Here is a 13,254-nt window from a genome sequence, read left to right as displayed (position 1 = left end):
GTTGTATAAAAAGCCAGCATTTAAGTGGCAAGTGGAAACAGCACAAGCTGTGGGCACACAAAATAAACTTGGTCCTTGGCTTCTGTGACAACACTTCTCATAGCTCTCAAATCGTTCCTTTTCAATCTTCTTTTATTCCTTTTCCTCTCTAGCTGTCTGCCCTACATTTTAATATTCTCCAGGATTCCATGTTTTTTCTCTGGTTGACTTTCTCTGGGCAATCTCTTTAACTCACTCATTTGCCGTTAGTGGCAGGGATGTGGCAGTGACTTCTGTCTCTGTATGTGTAGTTCACACATCCCTCCTGAGCTCTACACTGATAGACTCATCTACCGACTCAACATCTCTCTCCATTTGGATACCCTGCAGTCACCCAGACTCACCCAGTATGTCTAAAGTGGATCCCTTATGCCTAATACTAAACCTGCCCCTCTTCTGTGTCACCATCTTCGCCATAACTACAGTTATAGGACTCAGAAATCTGAGAACATTGTCATGGAAGAGCAAATAAGATCCAGAACTATTAAGTCCATGCACAGATATAGACACACCACACACACACACGCACACGCACATACACACCAGTGTTCAAAGAGTAATGCTGCAGAGGTTTGCATGTTTTTGAACTTTAAATGAGGAGAATCATATTGTGTGTATTCTTTTATGCCTTGCTCTTTTGGTGAACATTATGTTTGAGATTCATGCATGTGTATAACTGTATCATAGTCCATTGTGTGAAAACTATGACTTATTTGCCCATTTTCCTGTGAAGACATATGGGTAGTTTTTAGTTTTTCACTGTTAGAAACACTGCACCTGTGAACATTTGTGTTATCTCCTGACACACATACGTAAATGTTTCTCTAGAGTGTGTGCCTAGGAGTGGAATTCCTGAGTTATAGGTGCTTACATCTTCGTGTACCTTGGCAGTTATTGCCAAATTGTTATCCACGGTGGTTTCCAATGGTTACACTCCAACCAGCAGTAATTTATCTTGTTATTCCATGTCCTGCTTGATCTTTGATATTCTTGGACATTTTAGTTTTTGCTAATCTGTTGTAAAATTACTTATTAATGGTTGCTAATGCTTATTTGCCCCCATTCTTTCCTCTTCTTGGAAGTTCCTGTAGTCTTTGGCATATATTTTTTAATTATGTTGGGTTTTTTAAAGTATAGGATTTCTTTGGATAGTAATCCTTTGTTAGTAGCATATGTTACAGTGTCCTCCCCAGTTTGTGACTCATCTTTTCAGTCTATTTAAGGTGTCTATTGATGAAAAGAAGTACTTACTTCTAAAATAACTGAATTTATCACTTTTTGCCTTTATGGTTTCATTTTCTGCCTTTAAAAAAGGAAAACTTCCCTATTCTAATATCCTAATGACATTCTCCTTTATTTTCTTCCAAATGCTTTAAAGTTTTGCCGTTGTCATTTAGACGTTTAATTCACCTAGAAATGAATTTTATGTGTATTGTGCAGGTAGAAATATAGTTAGGCCACATAAACATTGACTTTTGATTTTTGATTTCAGAACCATTGTTTATTTCATAGTCAAATGAGCATGATTTTTCAACTATCATGGTGCCATCGGTCATTACACATTTTCCTGGACCTCTCACTTTGCTCAGATAGGCACCTTGTCATGTTTCAGAAATATTATTCTCAGAATATGTTATAAAATGCAACTAATCCACTCCAAACAATACTAATGCTTCCCTTTTAAATAAGAAAATCTTGATAGTCCAGCCATGGTAATATCATTTTAAACTCAGCTGAGAAAATGTCTATACAAAATGAGCCAATAGCTGGAAATACCAATGCAAAAGATGTTGGTAATTCAACACCCAGAAAGTTAAAAGAGAAGGCAATCGTTCATTCTAACATTTTAGAGAAACTTTCTCAGAATGAGATATTTCTTTTGACAAATTTAACTTTTTTTTTTTATTGAGTTATTGATAGGTTACAATCTTGTGAAATTTCAATTGTACATTAATGTTTGTCAGTCATGTTGTAGGTGCACCACTTCACCCTTTGTGCCCACCCCCCACCCCACCTTTCCCCTGGTAGCCACTAAACTGTTCTTGGTCCATAGTTTTAAATTCCTCATATGAGTGGAGTCATACACAGATTATCTTTCTCTTACTGGCTTATTTCACTTAACATAATTCTCTCAAGGTCCATCCACGTTATTGCAAATGGAATGATTTTGTTCTGTTTTGCAGCTGAGTAGTATTCCATTGTATACATGTACCACATCTTCTTTATTCATTCGTCTGTTGATGGGCACTTAGGTTGCTTCCACGTCTTGGCTATTGTAAACAGTGCTGCAATAAACATTGGGGTGCACAGGACTTTTGGGATTGCTGACTTCAGGCTCTTTGGATAAATACCCAGTAGTGGGATGGCTGGATCGTATGGTAGTTCTATTTTTAGTTTTTTGAGGAATCTCCATACTGTTTTCCATAGTGGCTGCACCAGTTTGCATTCCCACCAGCAGTGTATGAGGGTTCCTTTTTCTCCGCAACCTCTCCAACATTTGTTGCTATTAGTTTTAGATATTTTTTGACAAATTTAACTTTTGATCTACACTATTTATTGTTAATTAGATGGTGGTAGTACAATTTTGATCAAGTTGTAATAATCTTTTTCGTGTTTGTGTGTGTGTGTTTTAATGCAGTGTGAAATCAAGCTAAGAGAACTTAGAACTTCAGTTATATTGTTGAGAATTTAAGCCATCTTTTAGTGAGGTTGTCATCATCTGAAGAAGTTTCATTTTATTCTCTTTATTTGAAATAGTCCTTATACTTTAGCCTTTAACTGTACCAAGGTGGTTTCTTAATCTGTCATTGATCTTTCTTCTTTAATTCACATCATTCATTTGTTCCACAGATATTTTTTCAGAACCTGTATTTTGCAAAGTAGTCTGTGCTCAACTGTTTGAGTACGACTGTCTCAGAATTTGGGAACTGAAAGAACTCAAGGTCATTGATAAACCCTAACTTTCCACAAATTAAGAAACCAAGATCCAGAAAGGTGCATTCGCCTGATCGAGAGCTCATGTGGTGGAGCAGCAGTAAAGATCTCCTGATCCTGTTGAACCATGTTGTTCATAAAAACTCTGAAAATCTATGGACAGCTAATCTTTGATAAAGGAGCAGAGGGCCTACAATGGAGAAAAGAAAGTCTCTTCAACAAATGGTGCTGGGAAAACTGGACAGCCACATGCAAAAGATTGAAAATTGACCAGTCTTTTTCACCACACACCAAAATAAACTCAAAATGGATCAAAGACCTAAAGATTAGGCCTGAGACAATAAGTCTTTTGGAAGAAAATATAGGCAGTACACTCTTTGACATCAGTTTCAAAAGAATCTTTTCGGACGCTGTAACTCCTCAGTTGAGGGAAACAATAGAAAGAATAAATAAATGGGACTTCATCAGACTAAAGAGCTTCTTCAAGGCAAGGGAAAACAGAATTGAAACAAAAAAACAGCTCACTAATTGGGAAAAAATATTTACAAGCCACTTATCCGACAAAGGGTTAATCTCCATAATATACAAACAACTCACACTGCTTAACTACAAAAAAACAAACAACCCGATCAAAAAATGGGCAGAGGACATGAACAGACATTTCTCAAAAGAAGATATGAATATGGCCAATAGACACATGAAAAGATGTTCATCATCGCTAATCATCAGGGAAATGCAAATCAAAACTACACTAAGATATCACCTTACACCCGTTAGATTGGCAAAAACATCCAAAACCAAGAGTGACAAATGTTGGAGAGGTTGTGGAGAAAAAGGAACCCTCATACACTGTTGGTGGGAATGCAAACTGGTACAGCCACTATGGAAAACAGTATGGAGACTTCTCAAAAAGTTAAAAATAGAAATACCCTATGACCCAGCCATCCCATTACTGGGTATCTATCCTAAGAACCTGATATCAGAAATCTCAAGAGTCCGTTGCACCCCTATGTTCATCGCAGCATTATTTACAATAGCCAAGACGTGGAACCAGCCTACATGCCCAGAAACTGATGATTGGATAAAGAAGATGTGGTATATATACACAATGGAATACTACTCAGCCATAAAAAAAGACAAAATTGGCCCATTCACAACAACGTGGATGGACCTCGAGGGTATTATGTTAAGCGAAATAAGCCAGTCAGAGAAAGACGAACTCTATATGACTCCACTCATAGGTGGAAATTAGTAGATTGATAAGGAGATCTGATCGGTGGTTACCAGGGAAAAGGGGGGGTGGGGGGAGGGCACAGAGGGGGAAGTGGTGTACCCACAACATGACTAACAAAAATGTACGACTGAAATCTCACAAGGTTGTAATCTATCATAACGTTAATTAAAAAAAAAAAAAAAAAACCTCTGAAAATCTGCCTGAGTCCTAAATATTGATATGATGTTTATAGAGATTCCTAAAGGGCTAAATCATTGTGAACAAATTTGTATCACATAATCCTTGCCTTGAAACTACTTATAAAATTTTTAGGATGAAAAGACGAAAATTTGAAAAAAATTTAAGTTTTTTAATTTGAAAAAAAGTAAAGAAAGTAAGAAGTTTAACTGAATGCTTCCTGAAAGCAAGAATTCTGTGTTACCTGTATCATATTTGTTATATTTTCCTAAAACAGTGAGCTGTTCATAGAACATACTTAATATTGATTAAATGAATAAAGCTGTATATTGTAATATAAAAAATGCACAAGGGATATGAACAGAAATTTTTCCAAAAAGTACGTACAGATGGCTAAAGACACATGAAAAGATGTTCAGCATCACTAATTATTAGGGAAATGCAAATCAAAACCACAATGAGATATCACCTCACACCTGTCAGAATGGCTATTATTAAAAAGACAAGAAATCTTAACAAGTGTCAGAGAGGCTGTGGAGAAAAGGGAACCCTTGTACACTGCTGTGGGAATGCAAACTGGTGCAGCAACTATGGAAAACAGTATGGAGATTCCTTGAAAAATTAAGAATAGAACTATTATATGACCCCGCTATCCCACATTGGGGTATTTATCCAAAGAATATGAAGACACTAATTTGAAAAGATATGTGCACCCCTGTATTCAATGCAGCATTATTTACAATAGCCAAGACATGGAAATAGCCTAAGTGACCATCAATGGATGAATGGATAAAGAAGATGTGGTATATATTTAGATATATATGTTTGTATATACACACAAACACACACACTGGAATATTACTCAGCCAAAAAGAAAAAAAGTTGAAATCTTACCCTTTTTTGACAATATGAATGGACCTTGAGGGTAGTATGCTAAGCGAAATAAGTCAGACAGAGAAAGACAAATACTGTATGATTTCACTCATGTGGAAGATTAAAAATAACAACAACAAACAAATACGTAGATACAGAGAACAGATTGGTGGTTACCAGAGGGGAAGGTGGGGTGGGGAGGGAGTGCTAGAGGGAGTCATTGTACAGTGATGGATGGAAACTAGACATTTGGTGGTGAGCGTGATGTATGTATACAGAAGTCGAATTATAGTGATGTACACCTGAAGTCTGTATAATATAAACCAGTGTTACCACAATTACAAACAAAGAAATGTAGAGTGCAGGTATTAGTTACTTTAAATCATCAGAGAAAAGAAAAATCAGCCTGAATGTGGAAAGTTAAAAAAAAAAAAATGCTTCATGGTAGATTTACAACTTAAAGTAGGCCATAACTAATGGTGGTAATTTAAGTAGACAGAGAGGAACTCCCAAGTTTCAAATTACTTATTTAGCTCACTTTCTATTAAGACTTTAGATACAGGTTCTGTGAGTTATTTGCTTTCAAATTTCACCTCTAAGCATGAATTCTTAGAATAAGTGTGTTCATGAAAAAATACTTTGATAAATATGCTAAGGTTAATTATTGTATTGTTTGTAAGACCATTAAAAAAAATGGGACCAACTCAAATATTCATCAGTGGATTGATAGTTAATACATCCAAATTAAAATTAATGATAAATAGGGGCTGGCCCCGTGGCCGAGTGGTTAAGTTCGCACGCTCCGCTGCAGGCGGCCCAGTGTTTCGTTGGTTCGAATCCTGGGCGCGGACATGGCACTGGTCATCAAACCACGCTGAGGCAGCGTCCCACATGCCACAACTAGAAGGACCCACAACGAAGAATATACAACTATGTACTGGGGGGCTTTGGGGAGAAAAAGGAAAAAAAAATTAAATCTTTAAAAAAAAATTAATGATAAATAGATCTATATTTTTCAACATGCAATGACATTGCTAATATATTGTAGAGTAAAATCATCAAGCTGCAAAGTTATATAGAGAAAGTGATCTCACTTTTGAAAAAATACATATGAAAATACAAATAATGCAAAATAGGATAATGTACATTTTTATTGTCCTCTTTATGCTTTTCAGAATTTATAAAAAGTCTTAGAGTAAACATTTATTACTTATAAAAATGATTTTTTTCTTTTTTGGTTGTAAGGAGAGTTCTAAATGTACTCTGTTGACTTACCAGGGATAGGAAAGCTGTAGAACAGTGACCTCCATTCATTGAACAACTTGAGCATCTGACATGTGCTGGGCACTAAGAACGAAGGAGTCAAAATCTGTTTCTTAAGCTCCTCGTGACTTTAGAAGGAGATGAGAATCATAAATGGAGCATCAGGAATCTATTTCCTTCAGACTTTCCTCTTCAGTGTAGTCCCTTTGTCTTGTGCTGACTTTTTTTTTAGCTAAACTGATAGATCTCTGTGTTCTGGTTGTACATTGTCTAGACTATGAGCAAAATTACTGACGTTTTTCCGTGTCTGACTTTTTAATAGAAATAATTCAATTCTCTATTTTGTCTAAGAGGACAAAAAGCAACTCTAAGACATTTAGGGCCAGAGAAAAATGTTTAATGTGTTTGGAGTTGACATTGAAAACTTACACATGTAATAATTATACTTTTATCCTGTACTGTATCATTTTCTCCTCCCATGGAATATATTTTTAGATATTTAATTACATGTTACAGTAATTATCTCCATACTTATTGTTGATTTTAACATTGAAACTCCCAGGGGGTAGTACTTGTCATCTTGACAATGCATTAATGCCTAGCACCTTGGCATTCCTGTGAGGGTAATGCTGTCTGAACTTGGTTTGCTCAGGATAAGACAGAACCTGTCCCAGGTCTCATGGCGCCGACAACGGATATTTGCATGCAGTCATGAGGCCAAGGAGGACCCTGTGGTGGCTTCATGTTTAAGAATCTGTGCAGCTAAGAATGAGTGCAGGCCTTTTGAAATACTCATAGTCTAAACATACTCAATGTTTGGGGATTTTTAATGGGCTGTTCTTTTAAATTAAAGACACTATTAGCGGGAGCTCTTTTTATAGTTTATGCAATATTAGTAACTACTAATAACAGTTTCCAAATGTTTTGTCGGAATTTACAAGCATTTTTATTTGTAACACCTCATTTAGTCTTTAGACTACCTCTGAGGCAAATATTATTATCTCAGTTTTAGAAATGAGAGAACAGAAGTTCCGTTAGGTTAAATGACTTGCCTAAAGTCACAGAGCTGATAAGAAATAGACCTGAATTCAAATCTTTATGTCCTGACTTCAAGTCCCATTCTCTTTCAGCTATACCAAGCTGCCATGGCTCCTCCTCTGCCTTTGAAGTTGGAAATATGAGGGTATTACTGAGTATTACTGGGTTGACTCAACCTAGTCATAATTGCCCCTGAAGCCACCTCTAATCGTGAATATTAAGCATATTTTATTTAGGTTCCATAGAGAACCGCTGACAAGGTTTATACCAGGGTATAAACATGTTCCGAAGCTGTCCTGGTTGAGCTCTTTTACCCTCCAGCTTACCGTTTTTAAGACTAGTTAACAATCAGTGATCTTGCCTTTTATCCTAGGACTCAAAGAGAACATTTACATAAAAATAGAGATCAGTGCGTTGATGTAGTGCCTGCAGTCCTGAAGCCGAATACAACTGTTATTAAATGAGGATATGGAGATTCAGTAAATGAGTGTGGACCAACAGCATTTCATCAACAACTGCTAAATGTGCAGGCGTTATTAGTTATGTACATGCTGATAATCAAATGACCACGAGGGAAATTCGTGTGATCAGAACTCCCTGCTGTTAGGAGATTAAAGTGCATGTTAATAGGTAGAATTTAAGAGAGCCAAAGGAAAATGTAAACTGTGATGAAATTATTAAAGAAATGGCTTGAGAAACCTTATATCGTGGCATAAAAATACAGCACAGAGAATATTTCATCTCTCAACCTTAATTATGAATATTGTCGTAGGCCGTTGAATTTTTGTTAGCTCAGAATAGAGACAAATTAATTCTAAAGCAGTTAAAGAAACTAAACTCCCTTCATCTGTGTTTGTGTTAAGTCAGCAGAGGGAAATAAGTCTCTAAACCAATTCTGTAACAGAGTTTAACTTTTGTTTCACTCATGTATCTCTTAATATTCTTTTACTCTATATGGAATTTTTAAAAATAAAATTATCTTGATTTTCTTTTTGCTCTAGGCATGAACCTCCACTACCTGAGGCGTTGAGAAAGGAGCACAGCTCAGCTGAAAACATGTCTTTAGAAACTCTAAGAAACAGGAGTCCAGAAGACCTCTTTGATGAGATTTAACTGTCTCAGAAAAGTACTTTGATGTTCACTAGACTGTACTTTCTATTCATTTCTTTAAACTGAAAAAGCAAAATTTCAACTCAGCAGCAGCTATTACTGCACCTTACAATTTAATTACATACACACCGAGTTGAAACCATTGTGCAGAGTGGATTACACGTGTATGAAGATATGATTTGATGACAATGGCACATTATTCTAAACTGTTCATTCAGCATGACTATAATTACATAAAATCTCAGACTTTTTGTTGCGGAGGACACATTTATCTTATCCAATTCACACATATTATATGTGGTAGCTGTCTAACATCCTGTCTAGGAGGATTTTGGAAACAGGACAGAGAAAATGTCTATGGTGCTTTTTTGAATAGTCATATTCTGAACAACGATGTTTGAGCATTTTAATTTGTGGAATGATGTATAAAAGCTATTTTTAGTTGTACACAAGCAACCTGAAAATCTGATAATAAAATTTTTGATGTATTGAAGACTTTGTGTTCTTAATAATGTTATTTAGCTCCACTTTTTCCTTTATAAAGGCCTGCTCCTATAGTAACGTGCTTATTAATATAAATGTAGCCCTCTTTTGTATCCAAAAAAGAATACTTTTCAGAGATTGTTAATAAAAGATTTATCTTAACATGTACAAGGGCCTTCTTTGAAGACAGGGACCTTGTCGTATTCACTTGTCTATCCTCAATAACATCTGGCACTTTTTTTTTTTTTAGTATTCACTATTCCTACTTCTTAACCTCTCATTCTGTCTTCACTTCTCTCTGCTTGAACATCCGTTCCCTCCTTGCTACTCAGAGTTAACAATGACCACCATGTCGCTAAATCCCATAGCTGGTCCGTTCTCATCTTACTAAGCCTCTCAGCAACATTTGACATAGTTAATCACTTCTCCTCAGTAAACATTTTCTTCACTTGACTCTTGCAGTAACATGCACTGTTTGTATTTCTCTTGTTTTCTGGCCACTCATTTTTTAGACTTCTTGGCTGATTCCTTCTTGCCTAACAGTTAAATGTGAGTGCCCTGGGCTTAATCTTCAGCCTTCTCTTCATCACCCACATTGGCTCCTTAGGTTATCTGTGGCTTTAAAAACCATCTATAGGCTAATATCTCCAAGATTAAAGTAGTTCTCTTTCGATAGTATATAATATATATATTATATTCTGATATTTGTTCAACAGTATATAATATATATAATTATTTATCATTAATTTATCATAGAAAGAGGTTCTTAAAAATCTGGCTGAGTACGTCTGTCTGTTCATGCTTTTATTTGGATGCTTTAGCACATCTAAAGCAGAGATTAGATTATATCTCAATCGTCGTTTCCTCCCTAGTCTTCCCATCCAACAGACTGCACTACTACTTACCCACTTCTTCAAGCTAAAAACCCAGGAATCCTCCTCGCTGACTCTGCTTCCCTCCCCTCCCACATCCATTATTTTTACCTCCAAAACGCAGCTCGACCCTGCCTTCTTCTCTCGTTCTGTCGGCTGTGTCTGCCTCCGGACCGGCCTTCCTGCTTCGTCTCCTGCTCCTCTACAATCCAGACGAAGGGGTTTTAAAATCTTCGATAAGATCATTTCACTGCCTGGATTAAAACCCTCCTCCAATGGTAATCCATTGCCCTTTGAGTCAAGTCCACACCCCTTACCACAGCCTACAAGGTCTTATAGGATCAGGCCCCTGCCTCTCTCCCCTGACTTCCTGCTCCTTTCTCTTTACTTACCTTGCCCCTTACTGTCCCTCAGGTCGGCCAGATCTCAGAACCATTGTACTGTTGATCCTCCTGCCGAAGGCTCATCTTCGTACGGTGGGTTTCTTCTCATCTTTCAGATCTAGAATCAAATGTCACCTCTTCAGAGATGCTTTCCGTGAAATACCCTGTTTAAAGATATGCATGCTCCCAGTCACTCTGTCCCGTTGGAATGTGTTCTTCACGGTGCATATCACTGTCTAGAAGTATTTTTTCATGTCACTCTCTCTTTCTCTTTTTCTCTCCATAGTCTCTCCATAGAAAGTAAGCCCCCTCATAGCAGAGGCATGGCCATCTGCTCTCTCTCTCTATCTCCCAGTACCTAGAATAGGGCTGTATTCATAGAGGCTTAGTAAGTGTTTGTTGAATGAATAAATGCATGTCTGTCACATAGTAGGCACTCAAATGTTATCTTTAAGTTACTAAACCATTTTGAAAAGAAACTCATTAAAAGATTGAAATTTAGTCAGATGAATTGATACAAAGAAATAATTGTTCAGAAAGCTCAAGTACATTTTGTGATTAATTATAAATAATATATACACGTATGTATATGCATATAGGCTTGGCTACAGAGAGAGAGAACAAGAAAGAAATCACACATTATTGTTTATATCAGAAATAGGATTTTACTAAGTCAATGGAACAACAAAATATTTTAAGTTGAAATTTTGCTGCATTTTTCCTTCCATAGTGGCTTCCACTTAAGAAGAAAAATTTTAAATGTAAGTATAAATATGTGAAATATAAAAATATAAAATATAAAATTTTACTCAGCCGCATAGAATTTCACTAATGAACCTCATATAATCCAAGGTTTACCTTGGATTTTTCCAAAGGGATTTTGTACATAAATTACCAGAATCTCAAAATAATGTTATCTCATCTGAATAGACCACAAAAGACTAACCAAAATCAGTATACAACTCTGTATGTGTATATGTGTGTATGTGTGTGCATGTATGTACACACGCATATATATTTTATATATATATATAATTTTGTAAGTGAAAGAGAAGAAAAATAAAACAGAATTTTGATTATTAACCCACTAGTGGTGAGAGAGGGATGTACGGAAAGTGTTTCCTGAGGAATCGTAACAATAGAATGTATAAAATTCTAAATATTTACAAAATTTTGATTGTATTTTTCTAGGGCAGTGAATCTTTTCAAGCATTGCTTGTGTCAGATTGATTCAGCTGGTTAGTACAGAGCATAAGAAGCCCTTAATCTTGGTTTCCTCTTTATATGTAGTGTGGAGAAATTGAAGGGCTGTTTTTATATGTCTATCTACAGATCTGGCTTTAAGATATCCAGATCCTGTCATTCCACGCCGTGGTTTTTCTATTGTCTGTAACTAAACAGCTTGTTGTGGAAGAACGCTGAAATGTGGGCACAAGAATTGAGTTATCATGCAGCATGCCTTTCTTTACCTTGTCGCCCTCACTTCTAAAGCAAGGTGATTGCACTTCTGAAGCTTTGTTCAGCTTAAAATTTACAATTCTTGGCCCTGGCATCAGGTGATATGGCTCAGGCCTCATTAGGGAAGTTCGTGAAACATGAAGTCCATCTCAGAAAGAAATGTCTTTATTTTGTAGTTTTAAAAGGTCAGGAAACTACTTTAGAAAAGTTTTTCTTAGTGGCCTATAACTGAAATTTATAAAATACTAGACCCCGTGTTTTAGAGCCAAACACGGCTCTAAGTTATCCTTTAATGGATAAGTTTGATTCAACAAATGTTTATAAAGGATCAGTTATGCACAAAATATAGAATCAGGCCATGTGGAGAATTTAAAGGTAAATCCATCCATTCACTACATGTTTGTTAAGCATTTGTGCCACTCTCTGTTCTGGGCTCTAGATGCATCAGTGAAGAATGCAGGTGCTCTGTTGCTGTGGAGTTTATATTCCACTAAGTGAAATTTGAGACCTGCTTTTAAAGAACTGAGTATATGGGATGGAGGGTTGAGATCAGGGCCCAAAACCACTATATAATGAACTGTAATATCAAGGAGTGGTAGGATAAGTGGCATAAAGAGAAGAACAAAACGTTAAAAGTTATGGGTGACGATCCGCAGAAGATAAGAGATCCAATTGGGAGGTTAAGAGAAATTCGTGGGGCTTGGGGAGAGTGAGCTGAGGATGGAGTTGTCTGCCAGAGCAGAGGAGAGTGCAGAAGGTCCTGGGGGGGGGGGGGGGGGGACTGGGGTTAATGCCCAAGTTTGTAATTGTCACTCATCAGAATGAAGGAGGGAAGTTAGAAGGTATCGACACCCAGAAGGAATGTTGGCCAGAGGTGTTTAGGAGTATGATGCCAAGTTATGTAGTAAAGACATGACAAGAATTGAGCTCCACAGTTCTAACTGACACTGCCTTGGGAAGATATGGGCCAGAAAGCTTCAGGTCCTGAGGCCTGGACAGCTGGGAATGGGGGAGGAAGGCCACTCAAGAGGGCCCCGGATAGATACTGCCCAGAAGAGCAGCCAACCCACATCCTTTTGTGTCTCTCATTCTTGCACTCAGTATTATTTATAGAATCCATTTTTTAATAAAATGAAAGATAGCTGGCATCTAAATTTATGAAAGGCCTCATGAATTGACCTATAAATCAGGAAATCCAAAATTTAGGTGGTTAACACATTTGGTAAGGGAGAATGATATAACCACAAAAGAACTACCCACGCATCCATTTGTTGCTATTGTCCGAATTAAAAATCTTCGCTGCTGATCTGACAGCTTCTAAAAATGCTTTTCAGGAGGGCGAATTTCATTTGCTAGTGTTCTATAAGCTAACCTAAGATGATTTTCTCTG

At 36.8% G+C, this 13,254-nt stretch overlaps 1 protein-coding gene across 8 annotated transcripts in view; it reads left to right on the top strand.

Moving 5' to 3' along the window:
• XRCC4 (X-ray repair cross complementing 4) overlaps positions 1 to 9,161 on the top strand; it is a 236,406-nt gene extending 227,245 nt beyond the window's left edge. For all 8 annotated transcript variants that reach the window (XM_001504637.5, XM_005599586.4, XM_005599585.3 and 5 more), the window contains one exon: positions 8,560 to 9,161. In XM_001504637.5, coding sequence (XP_001504687.1) covers positions 8,560 to 8,671 — 112 coding nt within the window. In that variant the 3' untranslated portion in view covers positions 8,672 to 9,161. The remainder of the gene's footprint in view (positions 1 to 8,559) is intronic.
• Positions 9,162 to 13,254: the final 4,093 nt, after the last annotated feature.

Source organism: Equus caballus, chromosome 14, assembly GCF_041296265.1.
Source record: "Equus caballus isolate H_3958 breed thoroughbred chromosome 14, TB-T2T, whole genome shotgun sequence".
Lineage (NCBI taxonomy): Eukaryota > Metazoa > Chordata > Mammalia > Perissodactyla > Equidae > Equus > Equus caballus.
Note: the sequence above shows the minus strand (reverse complement) of the source record. Positions and strands in the feature narration are given on the sequence as shown.